Source organism: Lichenostomus cassidix, chromosome 17 (genome assembly GCF_008360975.1).
Source record: "Lichenostomus cassidix isolate B80296 chromosome 17, HeHo_3.0, whole genome shotgun sequence".
Taxonomy (NCBI): Eukaryota; Metazoa; Chordata; class Aves; order Passeriformes; family Meliphagidae; genus Lichenostomus; species Lichenostomus cassidix.
The window spans coordinates 885,483-904,270 of record NC_139497.1 but is presented as its reverse complement, the minus strand read 5'-3'; the positions used below and the strand labels follow the sequence as shown (position 1 = coordinate 904,270).

General features: G+C 61.6%; 3 protein-coding genes across 6 annotated transcripts in view; 2 read left to right on the top strand and 1 right to left on the bottom strand.

The window, feature by feature from the left end:
* The window catches only part of NR6A1 (nuclear receptor subfamily 6 group A member 1), a 70,335-nt gene extending 70,068 nt beyond the window's left edge, over positions 1-267 (bottom strand). The window contains exon 1 of one of the 3 annotated variants that reach the window (XM_085076687.1): positions 89-267. In XM_085076687.1, coding sequence (XP_084932813.1) covers positions 89-155 — 67 coding nt within the window. In that variant the 5' untranslated portion in view covers positions 156-267. The remainder of the gene's footprint in view (positions 1-88) is intronic. The other 2 variants (XM_085076686.1, XM_085076689.1) reach the window with 2 other exon arrangements.
* Positions 268-801: 534 nt separating this feature from the next.
* OLFML2A (olfactomedin like 2A) lies at positions 802-7,852 on the top strand. Of its 2 annotated transcripts, XM_085076684.1 has the most exons (8): positions 802-958; positions 4,260-4,523; positions 4,647-4,754; positions 4,868-5,053; positions 5,245-5,506; positions 5,617-5,850; positions 6,008-6,193; positions 6,411-7,852. In XM_085076684.1, the coding sequence occupies exons 1-8, from the start codon at positions 893-895 to the stop codon at positions 7,010-7,012; spliced, it is 1,908 nt and encodes a 635-aa protein (XP_084932810.1). In that variant the 5' UTR covers positions 802-892; the 3' UTR covers positions 7,013-7,852. The 2 variants fall into 2 exon arrangements, with proteins under 2 accessions (XP_084932810.1, XP_084932809.1); XM_085076683.1 differs by lacking the exon at positions 802-958 and having other exon boundaries at positions 980-4,523.
* A 7,707-nt stretch (positions 7,853-15,559) lies between these two features.
* SCAI (suppressor of cancer cell invasion) overlaps positions 15,560-18,788 on the top strand; it is a 37,959-nt gene continuing 34,730 nt past the window's right edge. The window contains exons 1-2 of the mRNA XM_085076675.1: positions 15,560-16,125; positions 16,326-16,370. Coding sequence (XP_084932801.1) covers positions 15,739-16,125; positions 16,326-16,370 — 432 coding nt within the window. The 5' untranslated portion in view covers positions 15,560-15,738. The remainder of the gene's footprint in view (positions 16,126-16,325; positions 16,371-18,788) is intronic.

Below are 18,788 nucleotides of genomic sequence, written 5' to 3'. Positions count from 1 at the left end.
AAAGTTGCGGGGCCGCGGCGGGCAGGCGGAGCCCCCGGTACGGCCGGCCCCGCGCCCCCGGCCCGCCCGCACCCCGCGCTGCACTCACCGTTGCGGGGCGGCCCCTTGCTGGCGGCGCGGGGCTCCGGGAGCTCGGCGGGCGGCTCCAGCTCCATGGCGGCGCCGGGGCCGCGCCGGGCCGGGCCGGGCCGGGCCGGGGCTCGGCGGTCTCAGCGGCCCCGGCGGCCGCGCTGCCCCATGGCCGCTCGGGCGCTGCTGACAGCCAGGGCCGCGCCGCGCTCGGCCGGGCCGGCCGCGCCCCGCCCCCCCGGGGCACCACGGGAGCCGTAGTCCGAGCGCCGCCCGGGGGAGCCGCGCCAGGCCCGCCCCGCGCCCCCGCCCCGCCCCGCCCCGCCCCGCCCGCGGGCTCCGCGCCCCGGCCCGCCCCGGCTCCCCTGCTCCGGTGCACCGGGGGCGGCGGGGCGCCAGGGGGCACCCGCCGGCCGAGCCCCGAGCTCTGCCCGGGCACCGCGCACCGGGACGGGAGAACCGGGCACGGGGCACCGGGAGAGAGGGGAAACCGCACGGCCCCGGCGAGGGTCCGGCAGGGCTTGCCCCCGAGGGACACACGCCTCCTCAGAGGAGGAGATCGGTCAGGCCGGGGAGGGAGCGAACAGCCCCGGCACGGGGCACCGGGCAGCCCCGGTAGAGCGAGAGCCCCGAGGCGGGCACGGCCAGCTCCACCCGGGGGATCGCGCCGCCCCGCCGCCGCTGGGGCCGGTGCCGCCGCTGGGACGGGGCGGGGCGGGACGGGGCGGACGGGCGGACGGGACGGGCGGCTCCTCCCCGCCGCCGGGACGGGACGGGACGGGCGGAGCGGCGCTCGGTGCGGGCGGTCACCGCCGCTCTCGCCATGCGGGCGCTGCTGCTCCCCGCGCTCCTGCTCCCGGCGCTGGCCGCGGTGCGCGGCGCCGCCACGGTAAGGACGGGCCGGACCGGCACCGACACCGGCACCGACTGGGATCGGGACCGGGATCGCGATCACGGCGGTGCTCGGGAGCGGGCGGGAGCAGCCCCGTCCCTGAGGGATCGGCCCGGTGTCCCCGGCGGTCGCTGCTCTCTGTGCACCGGCGGGGGCGCGGCCCGGCGCGGGGGTCCCGGGAAGGGCTGGGGTTCGGCTGTCGGTGCTCTCATCGCGGCGGGGGTTCGGTGCCGGGCATGAGCCGGGCGGTGGGCGCGTTCGAGCGGCTGGAAGGTGCCCAAGCCCCGGCAGTGCGGTGATGGGCGCCGCAGCGAGCGACTCGGTGCCAGGGAGAACAGCCCAGACAAGCCTTCCCCCGCGGGGATGAGGAGCAGGACGGGACCGGGCAGTGGGGGGAGCCAGCCTCCCCCGTGCATCCAGGAGCCCTCGGTTCCAGCTGGAACACGTCTCCCGCGGGGTCAGTGGCCGTAGCGGGGCCGGAGCAGGGACATCGGGACCCAGCCCAGCGGAATGGTGGTGGGAGCAGCTACTGCTAGGATTACCAGAATGTTAGAAAGACGGGATTTTCCAAGACATTTGGTGGAACACGACGCTAACACAGCTGTTGTCGGCAGCACTTAGCTCGGAACAGATATCCAAAGGCTGGAATGCCCTGTTGCTGGGTTTTCCGGCAGGGTGCCAGGGGTGATGCTGGCAGGACTCACAGATCCACGTGGTGCTGTTGCCTCCTCCATCCCTCCCTCCCCGCAGGTGCTGCCTGCTGTGTTCAGAGGTGTTTTCTTCGTTCCTGCCGTTGGAAGAGATCCCATCGGTGGGCATGCGTGTGCCACACAAGCGCTTGGCATGGCCGTGTCCCCGTGACCAACACGGGACACCCGAGCAGCGCCAGCGCCTGGGGCCTGGCCACCATCAGCCACGGCCCAGCCCTGCCAGCACCTTCTGCCTCAGCTGCAGGACGTGTGTTGATACCTTGTGCCAAGCCTGGGAGGAGGAGGAAGAGGAGGGTGACATGGTTTCCCTCCCATGACGAGGGGGACATGCCTTCCAGCAGCTGTGCCAGAGGCGTGCGGTGCAGCAGCTTATCAACACAGCATGTTTTCCTCCGAGACGAGTCCTCTGGCAGCAGCCAAAGGACAGCTTAAAAGCTGGCCAAGGGTCATTGTCAAAGGTCCCGCTTTCTCCAAATAATGTCACAAACTCTGTGCTCACATGGATGCTCTTGCAAGAGGTCCCAGAAACCGGGAAAATTACCCAGCTCATAAATCTTGGAGTGAGTAAACCCTCAGTAAAGTGCAGGGACACTCTCCCACACCAGCCATGGGTGTGCAGCCCCTGGGGAGGTGGGACCACTCGGGAGGAGCAGCAGCAGCCACCTGCCAGCACCCTGGGCTGGGATCTGCAGCGAGCAGGGGGAGTCCAGGGAAAGAACCACCAGAGTCCCTGCAGGGCTGCATTAGCCACCCACGCAGGTTTCTTGGGGAGCTCATGGTTTACCACCTGGAGCAGGCAGAGCAGCATGGGCTGCCACCTTCTCCTGTGTCCTGACCCACCTGTACGCTGTTGGGGAAGGTCTGTGTGTGCCGCAGGGTGGGCACTGCTGTCCCCTGCAGAGTCGGGCATAGCCGGGCACGGGCTGACTGAGGGCACCCAGCCGATGTCCCACACTGAGTGACCCTCACAGAGGCTCCCCACGTGGGAGCCTGGTTTTTAATACTTCCTTGTTTACGGGCTTTTCTGTATAAATAGAGCATGCAGCTCCTGTTTAAGGAAGCTGGTAAGCGGTAGAGCGAGGTATAGTGTTACAGCACCCGTGAATGTGGGCGGCAGCCGCGGCCGCGATTCAGTGAGAGTGAAACACAGTGCGTTTGCCCCACACGGGATGGAAGTGGCTGGAACAGGAGGGTGGACATTGCTCGTGGCCAGGAGAGCTCAGCTCGGGGCCAGGGAGCTGCTGGGTGTGTGCAGAGGGGTCGGCAGCTCCTTGCCGGGCTGTGAATCGTCCTGCCTGTTTGCACAAGTGCTGGCGTGGCCATGGGGGAGGTCAGGGGGCTGGGGACGTGCGAGCCTGGCGAGGTGGTGTTTGGGGAGGGGGTCCCTGCCCTGCTCCCTGCTGAGAGTTTGATTAGATTCTGCTCAATTTACAGCCCTTTGGCTCCCTGGGGTTTTCCTTCAGCCAGCAGGACCAGGTTTCCCTTTGAACGAAAGAGGGGTTTTTGAAATGCAAAATGTGTGAAGTTTTGCAGTCCTTCCGAAGAGGGAGGAAGCCCCTGGCCCGGGTGGGCTGTGGGGAGCTGGGGGTCTGTGTCCAGCTCAGGGAGAGCCGCTGGCCGGGTGGCTCCAGCACACCAGCCATGCTGCTGCAGGAAGGAGGATTCCTGTGAGCCATGGGTGCAGCCTGCGGGCAGGACATGGACCCATGGGCCTCTGCCCTTTCCCACGCCGCACTGTGCTCCGCTCCGGGCCGGGGACGACCGGGAGCCAGAAATCAACTTGTTTCCCAGCTCTGCCACCGTTCTCTTTCCCAGGATGAGTCAGAGTCCCTGTGGGCAGAGCCCTCTCCCTCCGGGGTCACTGCACTGCCTCTCCCCGTTCTCCCACCCTCCCGGCTGCTTGGAGCAGGCGCGTCCCAGCACATGGGACACCCGGGACAGCCTGGCCGTGCTCCTGCCAGCCCAGGTGTCCCCGGAGGTGCACAGCTGGTGGCAGGGGGTGAGAGGAACAGAGGGTGCTCCCCTTCTCCTGAGCACAACGGGAGAACTGAGCTAAACCAGCTGAAAAGCACGCTGGGCTCTGTAGCGTGAGTCAGAGGGCCATGTGTGGAAACAAGGGAGTCCTTGAGCGTGTGCCTCAGGCCATCGCGGCAGACTGAGGGGCCGAGCTCACCCCGAGGTGGCTGCATGTCACCACGAACAACGAACCCTGTGTGGGCTTGGAGCTGTGGCATGGGGGCACAGAGGCACTGCTGGACCTTCTTGCCGCTATCCCTGCTCACTGAGGTCCTGCTGGAGGCTGGGAGACAGCCACAGAAATGAGACTGGAGTCCCTGGGCCACAAAACACCCTTGTGGCTGCAGGGATGACAGTTTTGTCACTGTCAGCCTGCGTGCAGTGTGGTGGGACAGGGTGCTTGGGACTAGACAATGCCTCACACTCTTCAGGGCATGGACCACGAGCCCCAGGGGCAGTGGGAGATCTCTGGGCAAGCAGCAGGGAGGGAGTTGGCTGTGATGATCTGCTGGGGTTGCCAAAGCCCTGTGGGACACCCGGGTGGGACACCAGGCTCACCGCGTGTCCCGCAGGCTCTGGGTGATGTGGACCAGGTCCGGATGACCTCAGAGGGCTCCGACTGCCGCTGCAAGTGCATCCTGCGGCCGCTCAGCAAGGACGCCTGCAGCCGCGTCAGGAACGGCAGTGCGCGCGTGGAGGATTTCTACACCGTGGAGACGGTGAGCTCGGGGGCTGACTGCAAGTGCTCTTGCACCGCGCCGCCCTCCTCACTCAACCCCTGTGAGAATGAGTGGAAGATGGAGAAGCTGAAGAAGCAGGCACCTGAGCTCTTTAAGGTATCTATGCTGTGGTGGGACTGCAGTCCAGACCTCGTCCCCATGGTGCACAGCCCTGCCCCATGCCCCGTGCTCTGTGCCCCAGCCCTTACCCCAGGCCGCATCCCTGTGCCTCCTCTGCAGCTGCAGTCCATGGTGGACCTGCTGGAGGGAACACTGTACAGCATGGACCTGCTGAAGGTGCACTCCTACATCAACAAGGTGGTGGCCCAGATGAACACGCTGGAGGAGGTGAGCGAGCTCCAGCAGCACCATCCCCGCTGTGCTCCCCATGGGAATGGCTCAGGACTGCCTAGGGTGCCATGAGCTCCCCAAATGGGGCTCCAGCCTCTCCTCTCCTGCAGACCATCAAGACCAACCTGAGTAGGGAGAATGACTTCATGAAGGAGAGCGTCCAGCACCTCACTGACCAGATGAAACGCTACGAGAACTACTCTGACATCATGATCAGCATCAAGAAGGAGATCTCCAACCTGGGCTACCAGCTGCTGCAGAAGGATGCTGCTGCCATCCCCGAGAGCAAGGCGCAGGTACCCATGGCACAGGTAGCCCCGTGCGGGCACAGTGTGTGCCACCATGCAGGGCTACGCTCCCCCAGGCTTGTGGCAAGTGCATCAGGGTAACCCCTGGGCTGGTGCCTGTGCCCACTGCCTGGCACAGTGGCAGCAGGGAAGAGGAGGGCATGGGAGGGAAGGGGGTCTGATCAGGATGTGCCCCCCAGGACACAACAGGGGGCCGAGAGAAGGAGGCAGGACGGTACCCCAGCACCCGCAAGGCCCTGGGGGACAGGGCAGGCCCTCGAGCGCCCAAGGAGAAGCTGCTGAAGCCCGAGAAGCCCAAAAAGGAGAACACCAAGGCCAGAGGAGGGTCACAGCCCACAGCCAAGCCCAAGCCACTGGCACACCAGCAGACTGTGGTCCGAGGCATCACATACTACAAGGTTGGGCAGGCTGGAGCAGCAGAGGGTCCGGCTGGCAGCCGGGGTGAGTCTGGGGATGAGGCAGGGCTGGGGGCTGGGAGGGTACCTCCCACCGAGGTGAAGGGCCAGGGCCTGCCCCTGCATCCCACTAACCCTCTGCTTGTCCCCTCACAGAGAGCCCTGCGAGAGGGGCAGTTGCGCCAGAGCAGCAGGAGAACAGGGGCCCTGCGCCCCCCTCAGCTGAGGGCACCCCAGCCCAAGGTGTCGCACAGACAGAGAGCACCGTGCCCAGCACCACGGCTGTGCCCAGCACCGCCCCGGCCCCCCGCAGCACCGCCCGCAGCCCCTCTGCCCCTGTCCTCGGGCAGGGCGCTGACAGCACCAGGGACCCCGAAACACCAAACAGAGGTGGGTGAGCAGGGGGCAGCTGGGAGAGGGCAGCCAGCCCTGTGGGCCCAGTGCCCGTGGCCAAGCTAAGCCAGCAATAGTCTGCCATGGGGAAGGAGGAGGAGTCAGCTGCCTGGGACAGGGGTAAGCCTTCCTCTTCCTCCCCCTCGGCATCCAGTGAAGGAGGTGGAGTGCGAAGGCACCATCGAGTCGGTGGAGCCCCCCGTAGAGCACCACAGCTACGGGCGCAATGAGGGGGCCTGGATGAAGGACCCGGCAGCCAAGGACGATCGCATCTATGTCACCAACTACTACTATGGGAACAGCCTGGTGGAGTTCAGGAGCCTTGACAACTTCAAGCAGGGTGAGAGTCAAGTGTGTGCAGGGGTCCTGGCTCCTCCTGGATGTGTGTCTAGTGCTGTGTGATGCCAGCTGTGCCGGTCCCTGGGGCAGTGGGCAGCTGAGGGGAGCTGGGGAGCATCCACAGGGCAGGAAGGGGGACATGAGTCCTCTGCTCTGGCCATCATGCATGGGACCCCAGTGCTGTGGAGGGTCCCAACACCTCTCCCACCCATTCACAGGCCGCTGGAGCAACCTCTACAAGCTGCCCTACAACTGGATTGGCACTGGGCATGTCGTGTACAGAGGGGCTTTCTACTACAACCGTGCCTTCACCAAGAACATCATCAAGTATGACCTGAAGGAGCGGTACGTGGCAGGCTGGGCACAGCTCCATGATGTGGTGTATGAGGACACAACGCCCTGGAAGTGGAGGGGCCACTCGGACATCGACTTTGCCGTGGATGAGAGTGGGCTTTGGGTCATCTACCCCTCTGTGGACTACGACTACTCCCAGCAGGAGGTGATTGTCCTGAGCCGACTCGACCCCGGGGACCTCTCAGTGCGCAAGGAGACCACCTGGAAGACGGGGCTGAAGCGCAACACCTATGGGAACTGCTTCATCATCTGTGGCATCCTCTACGCTGTGGACACCTACAGCCAAAAGGAAGGGCAGATCTCCTATGCCTTTGACACGCACACAGACACGGAGGCAGAGCTGCGACTGCCCTTCCTCAACCACTACTCCTTCACCACGCAGGTTGACTACAATCCCAAGGAGAAGGTGCTTTATGCCTGGGACAACGGCCATCAGATGACGTACGGGCTCCGCTTTGTGGTCTGAGTGCCCGGGCGGGTCCCACTGCACTCCTGTGCCCACCCTGCGCCGTACCTGGCTGGGGCACCCTGACACAGCCTGGCCCTGACACCCCAACCCAACCAGGACTGTGGCAAGAGCCCAGCTTCCACCCCAAAACCTTCCCCATCCACTTTGCCTGTCACCTGCACCGTGCCCACTGCACTGCAGGGCAGGGAGAGCACACAAGAGCAGCCCCCAGCAAACACCCCATGACAACGTGGCCCCTGGGGCCGTGGCAGCTAGGCCAGCATCATCTTCCCAGGGACATAGAGAAGAGCCCAGCCCCATATCCCTCTGCCACTGCTGGCACCACCCACCCTGCACCAGCACACTGAGCACCCTCCTGCTCTGCTGCCAGCCCAGCCCCACTCTCCACACACCCACCAGGACTGCGTGTGCCATCACTGCCAGCTGCCAGCGCTGCCAGTGCCAGGCCAGCCCCATGCCCTGGCCTGTATGGAGCCCCGTGGGATGGGCAGGCCCCCTCACTGCCAGGCCCCAGGAACAGGTGCCAGTAGCTATTTTAGGAAACGTGGTTAAGATGCCTTCGCTTTTGCTGACCATGAGCTTGTTATTTAAATGCATTCACTGGAGATGTGCAAGTCCCCTTCAGCAGCAGGCATGGAGGAGCCTGCCCAGGGTGTCCTGCCTGCACCCCCCCTGCACACCTGCCCCCATCCCTGCCCTCACACCTGCCTGCACCCAGCACTGGACAGGGCAGCCCACGGGCCTCACTCTCCGTGTGTGGCAGAATGAGGGCTGCGAGCGCTTGGCTTGGTTTTGGTCATTTTAGAAGTGAACAGTATTAAAACATAACAGATGTGAGAGAGGGCTGCATGTGTTGTCATTTGTTCTGAAGCTGGGCAGGGAGGAGTGGGCAGGGTGGGTGTTCAGCACCCCCATCTCTCACTATCCCTGTTCCTCACCATCCTTGTCCCCTGACCCGACTTCCATGGCCAGGAGTGCCCAGGGGTTGCTGTCCCATGCTGCTGCTGTTCACTGCACACCCTGCAGGCACATCTGCCCACAGCCAGCCCAGCGCGGCACCCTGCGTTCCCCCAGCACGGTGCCACGGCAGAGGCAGGAGAGTCCCAGCACATACCCGGGACAGCAGCCCCTGCCGGGTCCTGTGCAAAACCATCTTCGGCATTGTCCAGGCTGAGCTGCAGCCCCAGAGCCGCCGGGAAGAGAGGCACGGAGCAGCTGAGCGTGGGCACGGCTGGAGCAGCTGCTGCAGAGCTTGGCAAGCGCGGAGCTGCCGGGGCAGGGCGAGAGCAGCCCCCGCGCCCAGCGCCCTCCCGTTGCGGTCCGTGTGTGCGGGGACAGTGTCCCCTCGGCCCCTCGGGCTCTGTGCACACCGGCTGCTGCCCACGGGTGCCTTTTGCCGCGGAGCCGGCACCGGCTGGCCCTGGATGCGGAATTGTTGCCCGCTGCGCAGACCTGAAGCTAGTGGCAGGCGCGGGGCAGCCTGGCACTCCTTCTGCTGGCCTCACGCTGCTGCCAGGTTCTCCTGTGGCTCACGGCAGCCCCTGTCCCTGCCCTGCCCCTGCCCCGAGCCCCGCGCTGGCCATGCGCTGCGCCCCTCGCTTGGCCGCGAGTCCTCGCCACCAGAAAGGAGCCGGTTGACTTTTCCCCACGACTGGGTCCCTGCCAGCCTTTTATCTAGCGATCCCCAGCAAATCCCTGTCCAAACAATACGGATTTCTGACATTTTTTTGTGGTAAAGTAAACTCCCAGGACATCTCTAATTCCAGAGCTTTGTTGCTCTTCCGCAGGGGCTGCGGTGGCTCCGCGCTGTGCTGGGCTGGTCTGTGCACACCCCTCTGCTCCCCTCGGTCAGAAAACATGGGAAAGGAGGAATGAAACCCACGTGGTCAGATGACTACGTTGTGTTGGGTTCTTTGGGCTGTAGTAAGGAGCTTCAGCACCGGCAGCCCTTTGTGAGCTGATCTTTGTTCTGGCGCCAGTCCCCGATGGCTGGTCCTGGTCTCTGGTCCCACGGTCTGCTCCTGGTCCCAGTTCCAGTCTCAGGACAAAGCAGGCTGGGGAGGACAGGGGTCCCTGAGCAGGACACGGTGGGGACACGTTGCGGGGGCAGGATGGGCTCCCGCCGCGACGGGCGCTGCTGACTTCCAGACATTCCTCCTGTGCGTGGCCGGCACCACCTCGGCTCATAACGTGATTAAAAGATTAAAATCTCTCAGTTCAGCAGCAAGCAGCAAATGAAGCTTGAGACAGGGATGCTGGGGGGCTATGGTGCCCGAGGCCCCCGTGACAGCGATGTGGCGCCTGGGGAAGGGCAGCCGAGGCCATCTGGGCAGGTGGCTCTGGCGCAACAGCCCTCGCTCCCAAAATCCCCTCCCGCCCTTCGCAGCCGGGCAGTGAGCCCTGATCCCCCCCGCCTCCTTCTCAGTTACTGGCCGGGCTGGTTTGTTTGTGGTGGTTTTGCCTCCTTCCTGGCCCTGCTGCCCAGGCTGGCGTCCTGCTGTCCCCACGGTGCTGGCCCAGTGCTGAGCTGTCTTGGGACCGAGGTGAACAGGGGGTGGCCAGTCTCTGGGTGGGCAGGATGTACAGTGAGCAGAGGATGGCACCAGGGCACATCCTGGCCAGAGTCTGCCCATGGCTGCAGTCTGTTGGCACCCACTGAGGGTGCACCAAAACCTCGGTCCTTGTTCCACCCCAGGAGCTGCCTCCTCCTGCATCCCCTGCAGCACGGCTGTCTGGGCACAGCCAGGCTAAGGCTCCTGGACCAGGGGCTTGGCAGAGGGCTCTGCTTGGGACGTGGTGCCCAGCCATGCCAGCAGCCCCCAGATCCTCCCTGGGGATCAGGAGGTCAGTGCCAGCACCACAGCCCTCATGCTGTGCCCGCCACCCATTTTCTGCCCACACTGGGACATGTTTGGTGTGAGAACGTTGGTGCCACCAAGGGCTCTGGTCAGTCTCCGGGAGCTGCAGGGCAGTGCAGGGACGTGGTGTGATGCGGGGACACAGGTGCCAAGGGTGACGACCCCGAGCAGCTGTGGGAAGGGCTGGGCAGCGGGTGGTGGGCGGTGGCGGTGGCCGGAGGGAAGGGAGGGGAGCCACGGGCCTTGGCGGTGCCGCCGCTGACTCACTCACCAGTGGAAACAGAAATCTTTCCCAGGCTTACGCCACCAGCTCCATGCCACCCCGGCCTCAGCGTGGCAGCCACTCGGGTTGGCAGGGTGCACCTGCAAACAGCCCTTCCACGGCAGAGCACGGCAGGGAGGAGGGAGCTCTCACGGCCCGGCTCTGCTCAGCCCATGCAGGGGCTTTCTCCCTTTCCCTGCGGATGTACAGCCAGGCTGGCTGGGAGCCAGGAGCCCAGCACAGAGCAGCCCCCAGCCCTGGCAGCCCCAGGGCCACCTCTGCCCGGGAGCCCCCAGGACGGCGGGAGCAGAGCCCTGTCTGTGTCCAGACACTGCCTGTATTCACGGAGCAGCAGGACCAGGGCACTGAGGGGGCAAGTCCTCCCCCAGGCTGGCCAACAAAACGGGCATTCAGGGCCGGGTGCGGGCGGCTGCCCTGGGCAGACCTGGGCTGTCCGCGAGGCTGGCGGGACACAGTGTTCCCCCGCCGGGCCAGGAGCTCACAGCATGGGGCTTGTGGTCACCAGATGCAGCAGACACGCTGCTCGCACGCAGCCGTGCAGGGCCAGCTCTGCCCAGCATGCTTGTCATGGCATGGCAAGGCCAAGGGCACCGGGTGGTCACTCCCAAGCTCCCTGCCCCACACAGCACCTGGTGTGTCCCTCCATGTCCCACTGCTCGCACATCCTGCTGTGTGCAGAAATCAGGGTCAGCCCTGTGGTAGCAGCTAAGGACCATCCTGAAGGAGGGAGGTGACAGGAGCAGTGTTAGGAGAGCTGGGCTTTGTGTCCATTGCAGCAAACGCCAGCCAAGGGAGGTGGGTCCCGGGCTTTCCTCGGCAATATTTGGTTTAGAGTTGGACTCAGTCTTGAGGGTTTTTTCCATCCTAAAAGATCCTGTGATTATACAGCTCACATCTGCTCTGCCCCCTCTGCAGCCCCTCTTCCCCAGCCCCCCAGGCCCTGCCCCAGCTGCAGAATCGGGTCCAGGAGTGGGTGCTGCCAGCTCCCACAGACACCACCCGCTCTGGGCTGGTCCTGCTGTGCTGGGCAGAAACATCTGGTCCTGTTGGATGCATTCCAGGGCGCAGGGCCAGGGCTCCCTCTGCGGCATCAGCCTTGGGCCGTGCCCTGCAGCCAGCCAGCAGCTGCTCATCCGTCCTCATCCCGGCCCGGGAAATTATTTATTTGCTGAAGAACGTCTTTTCCTGGGAAGCCTCTCCAGTGCTGAGGGACATCTTCAGTTACAAGGAGCAAATAAACAGTTTGAGCCTCCGAGGTTCTGACGCTCTGCAAACACCAGTGCTAAACCCAGAGCTGGTGTCGGTCAGCGCTGGAGTGTAATGGAGTCCCAGGAACCAACCCCACAGCCAGGCAGCACTGTGCCAGAGGGGGACAGGGGCCACACGGCCTGCAGTGGCACGGGGAGATGCTGTGTGGTTACCAAAGAGGCAGCACAACACCAGGGTGCTCTGGGGAGTGGGGCTGTTTGCTAGGGGCTCTGCCACTGGCCCTCCCTCCCTTTGGGGACCAGCATGGCTGGAGAGCATTCACTCAGCCCCAACAGCAGTGGCTTCTGCCAGGGAGCTGGGGCAGCACGGACATCCTCTGGGGCTGGTTGATAAAGTGGCAACCAGCACAGACCACTAGAGACCCCAGCCAGGACAGGCTCTGCCTTGCTCTCACAGCAGGAAGAAGTGTCTTCACCTGGGCTCTGGAGGAAGCTCATCACTTCATCTGTGTCCTCTCAATCAGTCTGTTGTTCCTGGTCACTTAAAGGGCTGCTTGTCTGCAGGATGTCTCCTGTAACAGTACAAGGCAGTTCTGATGGAAGGGCCGGACTGGTTGGTTTTGTCACACAGCTACGGGTGGATGGAGTAATTCAGCCCCAGGATTCAGTGCAGTGCCAGAAACATGTTCACCTCCTCAAATGGCTGCTGTGGGCTGGGCACAAACCAAAGCCTGAGCTGTTCTCTGGTGCTGGCTCCTACTTTAGCATGGGGATGGTTCCTGGATGTCTAGTGCCCGCTTAGTTGGGGTTTTTCCCCATTTTTGTGGTTCCTCCCCTCTTGTTACTGATTGGCATGCCAGTGATTTGCGCTGAGATCAGATCTGTGAGACAGCAGACCCTCTCTCAGCAGCAGCTGCTCCTGTGGCTGAGGTGGAAGGCGGCACCTGGAGCACACCCTGACAGTCACCACTCTGCAGTGCAGAGCTCATGCCGTGTTTACTTTGCCATGCTGTCAGGAATGATGGCAGAGCTGTCAGGCTTCCCCCAGCTGCACTGCTGGAGCAGCACAGGGCACACACCTCTCCGAAGAGAAGCCCAAATGCACCCAGGCATGATCTGGCAGCAGCCACCTGCCCCAGCCTGCCCCATTCCCAGCAGAGGACCAGCCCCTCTCCTGTCTCCTTCAGGCATCAGGCTCCTGGGACGGGAGTGTGTAATGTGGGATCCTCATGGTGGGTGCTCCTGCTCCTGGGGTCTGCATGTGCTGGGGAAGAAACTCATAGTCCTCCTGGAGCAGCTCTCTGCAGGCCACGGCAGGACACTCAGACATGGAAACACAGCCATCTGTAACCCTGCCTGCCTTCCTGGGAATACAAGCGCGAGCCAAGGAGCCAGTTCCCACACGCAGCACGCCGTCCCACGGCACGCTCTGGCAGCCTGGCCCAGCGCTGTGCCAGGCCGGCTCCTCTTGCTGCCAGACACGTCCCATCCACCCCGGGCTCCAAACAAAGCCATGGCACAGCCCGGGTGACATCCCAGTGCTGCCACCCCTTGCAACGCCACCATGTAAGGGAAATTCCCTACACCACACGTGATTAGGCCTCTCTGGATAAAACTCGCTTGAGGCTTAAAAATCCTTAATTGAAGGAGCAGAATTAAGATATTTTTCCCAAACAGAATCTGGATCCAATCTAGGAACTCCCTAATGGATAGGGAATTTTTCATGTTTGAATGCATTGGCTGCACTAACACAAACCATGAGTGCTGCAGCCCTCACGCTCCAGCAGCACTGTGGAACTTTTCCCCACAATCAGAACCAAAAAAGGCTTTTGGAACTGCAACTCCATCTCCAAGTCCCAAAGAACTTCATGGGGCACAAAGACAAACCATTTAAACCGCGCCATGCTTTGCAGGCAGAAGTGTGGAACAGTGAGGCCACAGATGCACTGGGAGTTCAGTGATGCCACCCTTGGAGCTCAGACTTTTCACACCCTGAGCTCACATGCCCTCATCAGCATCCACACCCACACAGAGAACACCTCGTCTGAAACTATCCCCCCACAAGGGGGTTCTTGGGAGCTACAAGTTGCCCAGGGATCCAAACCAAGTGCTGACAAAATCATTCAGCTTCCATGAAGCCCCCTAAAACCCCTCAGCTAATTAATTTATTTCTGTTAACAAACACTGGCACAAGACAAAACTTTGAACTGAAGTGGTAGGTATTGACTGACTGCCAAAGTTTGTGAAAAGCTTCCATTTTACATCAACCTCAGGTTAAATACTTCTTACATGTTTGGGTGAACCAGCCTCATAGATCTGTACCCATTGCCTGTTCCTCAGAGGAAAATAAACTACCAGCTCTGTATTTTCATTAGCAGTCACTGTTCAAACACTTTCTGCAAATCCTCCCATTTCACCCCATTAAGCTGATGCCTTGTTTATGACCTCTTCACCCACAACTACCCAAGAAATCACCAGTGACACTTCCAAACCAAACTCCATTTAATGAGCCATCCTCAGCCACCCAACCCAGAGCTGCAGCTTGCTCAGGGCTATGCCTTGATGGCGAATTTCCGGGCTGGGTACAAACGTTCCTTTCGCTGCTGCTTCTTGGTCTTCAGGTTCTCCTCGTGCTTGTTCAGCCTGCGCCTCATGGCCCGAGTCTTCTTGGGCCGCAGATCCAGGGGTTTGTACTTCTTGCCCTGTTTGCAAAAATACACAGCAGTTGAGTTCAGACACTGCTCCGAGCTGAGCTCCTGCACAGCACCAGCACCACTGCCCAAGCCTCTTTTCCTTGGGACTATTGTTACAGTCTGGAAGTTTAGGAAGTCTTTTTTTTTCCCCCTCCCCTCCACTGATTTAATTCAAACTCCAGGAGTAATATTCTAAAAACTACAGAACCTTATTCAGTTATTCATTTTTTGGTCACCTGCAAGATGGGTAAATTTTAAATATGAGAGTATCTGCATTTCTGCAAACTGCATCTTCCAGAAGTTCACCACACCCCACAGAAGGGATGCTGCCAGAAGACTCTCCTGAAAAAGCACACTTACACTAAACGTACAGAATTCTTGCAGTAATACTTAGAAAGCAACCATGACCAGAAAACTTTAAAACTGAACATAAATAAGTGTTCGTCTTTGAGTTTTAAGCTTCTAAGTAGCAGTCGACAAATTCAGTTCCTTCCCACAAACTCTGTAATTGCGAACAAGAGATGAAAGGCCACTTATGGGAGTTGTTTGTCCTTACCTTGTAGAACTTCCTCAAGTTCTCCTTCTGCGTCTGGTTGATGACAGTCAACACTCTGGCGATGGATTTGCGCACCACACGGCTGCAGGTGGGAAAGAAAGGGATCTCAGGACACCCTGCAGGACCAGCTCCACGGATCAAACCCGGGGCACAGAAACTGTGTGCTCCAGACCACATACACTGCACCACATTACAGCAAACACCGACAGCTCCCGGCGCACCGGGGACCTCGCGGCCCCTGCCCAGCTCCCCTCGTCCCCACTCACATCTTGGACAGCTTGGAGGCAGCCCCGCCGGTCACTTTGGCCACGCGCAGCTGCGACAGCTCCACCTTCAGATCGTCCAGCTGCTTCAGCAGCTCCTCCTTCTTCTTCCCGCGCAGGTCTCGGGCCTTGATCTTGGCCTGCGGGCGGTGGACAGGCCGTCAGTACCCCCGCCCGACCCCCGGGCCGCTTCCCGCCCACCCTCAGCCCCCGCAGCGCCAATGTGCGGGCCCAGGGCCCGGCGGGATGGGGGCGGATTGCCGGGGTTCCCGGTCTCGGTGGGATGCCGGTGGATCCCCAGGCGGCTGTTCCCGGGATGCCGGCGGATCCCCGGGCGGCGGTTCCCGGGGTGCCGCTGGATCCCCGGTTGGCGGTTCCCGGGATGCCGGCGGATCCCCGGTTGGCGGTTCCCGGGATGCCGGCGGATCCCCGGTTGGCGGTTCCCGGGATGCCGGCGGATCCCCGGTTGGCGGTTCCCGGGATGCCGGCGGATTCCCGCCCCGCGGCCCCGGCTCTCTCACCATGGCGGGCGGCGCGGCGGGCGCGGGGCGGAAGGACGGAAGCCGCGCAGGGACAGGGGCGGTGCCGCGGCCGGACCGTACCAACGCGCGCTGGACGGGGGGAGGAGCCTGCGCGCCGCGCCCCCCCGCGGGCTGCACGGTGGTCGCGGCCCGGGCGCTGACAGGCAGCGCGGGGAGCACGGCCGGCCCCGGGCTCTGGGGCTGCGGCCCCGCGGGAGCCGCTCGGGGCTGCGGCTGCCGCCCCCGCCCTCTCTCGGCCGCCGGAGACCGGTCAGAGCGCAGCCGGTGTTCCCGCGCTGGCCGAGGTGCGGCACTCTTACACCGGCAGTGATGAGGACGTGATGGCGGGCGGGGCAGGAGCGGCCGCCGCGGCGGAGCGGAGCAGGGACAGAGGCAGGGACAGGGCCGTGCGCGCGGGCGGCCGTGCGGGACGGACGGACGGACGGACGGAGCGGTCTCGCTCCCCGCGGTGCCGCCGTATCCAGGCAGCCGCCGCGCCTCACCGGCCGCGCGCGGGAGGGTGGAGCCTCTCGAGTGACGGCCGATGCAGCCAATCAGAATGCCGGCTCGCTGTTAGCCTGGGCGCTCGGCCAATAGGAGCGAGCAGGGGCGGGGCTGGCCGGCGCGGACCGGCGCGAGGCGGCAGCCGCGTTCCGCGAGCCTCGGCGGCGGCGGCGCTGCAGCCGCGCCCGGAGCGGGACCGGGACCGGGACCGGCGGGTGCGGATGGTGAGCGGGGCCGCCCCGTAGAGCCTGCCCCGCTCCGGCCCTGCCTCCAGGTGCGGGGGGCGGAGCGGCGGCGCGGGCGGGCGCGGGACGCGGGACGCGGGCGGGGCGGCGGCGGGGGCGGGCGGGAGCGGCGGCGGCTGCGGGTGCCTCAGGGCAGGCCCGGCGGCGGCGCGCCCCTCACCGCGGTTTCGCCCCCGCAGAGCTCCGGCCCCGGCGGAAGAGCCCCGCCGCGATTGGGAGCCCAGGTAAGGCGGCAGGTGCGGGCGGGGGCTGCGCGGAGCGTCCCCGGCAGCGCGGCGGTCCGTGCCCGGTGCCGCGGTGAGGGGCGGCGGGGGCGGGAGCTGCCGAGGCCCGGCGGCTGCACGGCGCCGTGCTCCCCGCTGTCTGTGCTGCTAACGGAGAGGAGCAGCACGATGTGACACGTCTAACGCTTAGGCCTGGGTTGGCAGCGTAGCTGCAATGATTACCCAAACGACCCCCGCTGTATTAACTTCTCCCTCCCCGCGCTCCCCTCCCATGGCAGCGGGCGAGGCTGGGCTGCTGAGCTCGCTGCTGACAGGTAGCGCCGGTCGGCAGCGGCAAACCGAGCCGTCGGGATGGAACGGTGCAGGATTTTATGGGAGCAGGCTGTGCAATGCCGGGTGTCCAGATTGCGGGTTTGGGAGAATCATCTTGGGTTTGTTCTGATTTTAAACTTCTATCGCAGCAGTTCCCTTGTCACCATTTTTTTTCTTGTACAGGGAAATGTCTTGGACAATAGGTGACATGAGATGCCCTTGGGGACAGAAGCTGTATGGTTGTTATGTTGTGTCATCCCCTCAAATTTCTTGTCCTATAAAAATGTCCATAACCTAGTAAAAGATTCAGGACCGAGGCTGCAGGTTTTCAGCTCTAGGTCTAATGTCCCACCACAGAATAGGACCTGTTTTCATCAATGTCTGAGTTGTATTTAATAACCAGACTCCAAGCTTCCATGCTTTGGCTGTGTCTGGGCCAAGCACTTCTAGTCCTCCAATCTGCAAAATGGACCCCTTCATATAAAAAATACCCAGATTTTGCATGAGCTATCCACGTGCAACCTGTAATTCATGGCATCCTGTCCAAGATAATGCAAAGCAGCGCTGTGGGACCATATCAAGACTGAAATGTGAGTGAGTCTCCCAGCATGCGTGTGCTTCCCACCGCTCCTGCGGGCAGTGGGACTGCTGTGGTGGTAGCAGCCTTTGCAAATTGTAGAAAATCATCCCGGTATGGGTCTTGCTGTGGGATTTGCAAGCACAGTCCCTGTCTGGGGTCTCCTGACCCTGCCTGAACCCGTGGTGTGGTGGTTGTGTTGTCCCTGGCGCTGCTGAGAGAACGCCTGGGGAGCCTGGTGCCCTGCTGGGGGTCATGTGTGGAGAAAACAGAGGCTTCGTTTCCAAATCAGTTTAGTACAGTCTAAGATGTCTGTATAAATTGGACCACGATTTATGTTAAACGAAAGAAAGAGTGAGTCAGTTCACTAGGAGCAAAGAGCATTATTCTCCAGTCATTCTGGGCTGCCAGAGCAGTACAGACAGTCATGAATGTGATGGCCAGGTCCTTCACTGCAGGAAATAGAAAAACCATTCATAGAAACTATATGCAGAGAGGAAATATTTTGTTGTCCTACAAAGGAGAATGTGATCATTGTTTTGTCTTGAAATGTGGCTACAATGTAGTATCAAAATTCAATTGGCAATCCATGTCTGTTACAAAGACGGAAGATTTTATCACAATGATGTCTCGTTGGGCTTTGCTCTACGTGTAAGAATGATACTGCTTTCTGTGCTCATTGTGCTCTTTTGAGAAACTCGATCTACAAGTGATAAAGATGCTGAAAGTGCAGTCCAGCGGGAGGAACGTGAAGCTCGCCTGTATTGTTAATCATTTCTGTGTCCCTGTTTTATTTTGTGGAGGGAAGTAATAAAAATGGAGTGTAACGATTCAAAACATCGAGAAGCTTCTTACCCTAGTCATTTGTGCGTTGGAATCAGCTGGTGGTGTCGGTGGCGTTGCACGGAGGGCACAGATTTGGCGAGGTGGGAGCTGGGGGCTGCAGCTCTCCTGCGCTGCTGCTCCTGTCACATGATGCTCTGCACAGTCCCCTGCTCGCACTGCAGCTGCCTCGCTGCCGTGTGCCACTCACATCTCCCCTCTTCTTGCATCACTTTTATTCTGGTTTAGCTCTGTTGGCGTTAAATGGAGTTGTTGATGATCTGCTGCGGCACAGATGGATAATGGGAATTCATTGGATCATCTGGACACATTACTTTGTTGGCTTATCTGTTATTCTGCGTGGTGTGCTTTGGGTAAGGAAGGAAGATCTCTGGTGTGAAAATCTGTTCAGAGGTGGTGTTACTGCCTGAAGAGCTGAAATGTAACTGATTTTAAACAAAAAACCTCAATGCCCCCACCAGCCCTCTAAAGCACAGTTCAGCTGTTGGATTCTGACCATAAAAACCTGGATGTTGATGTCTTTTTACACATAACTTTTCACAGTTCTCATTTTTTTCATAAAAGTGATTGCTTCCATTGGAGCAATCTTTGTAGAAGGACAACCAGGACCTGCAGATTTTATAATAATTTTTTTTGTGTGTGCTCTTGCATAAGAACATTCTGCAGACTTGGCTTTTGTAGCTAAG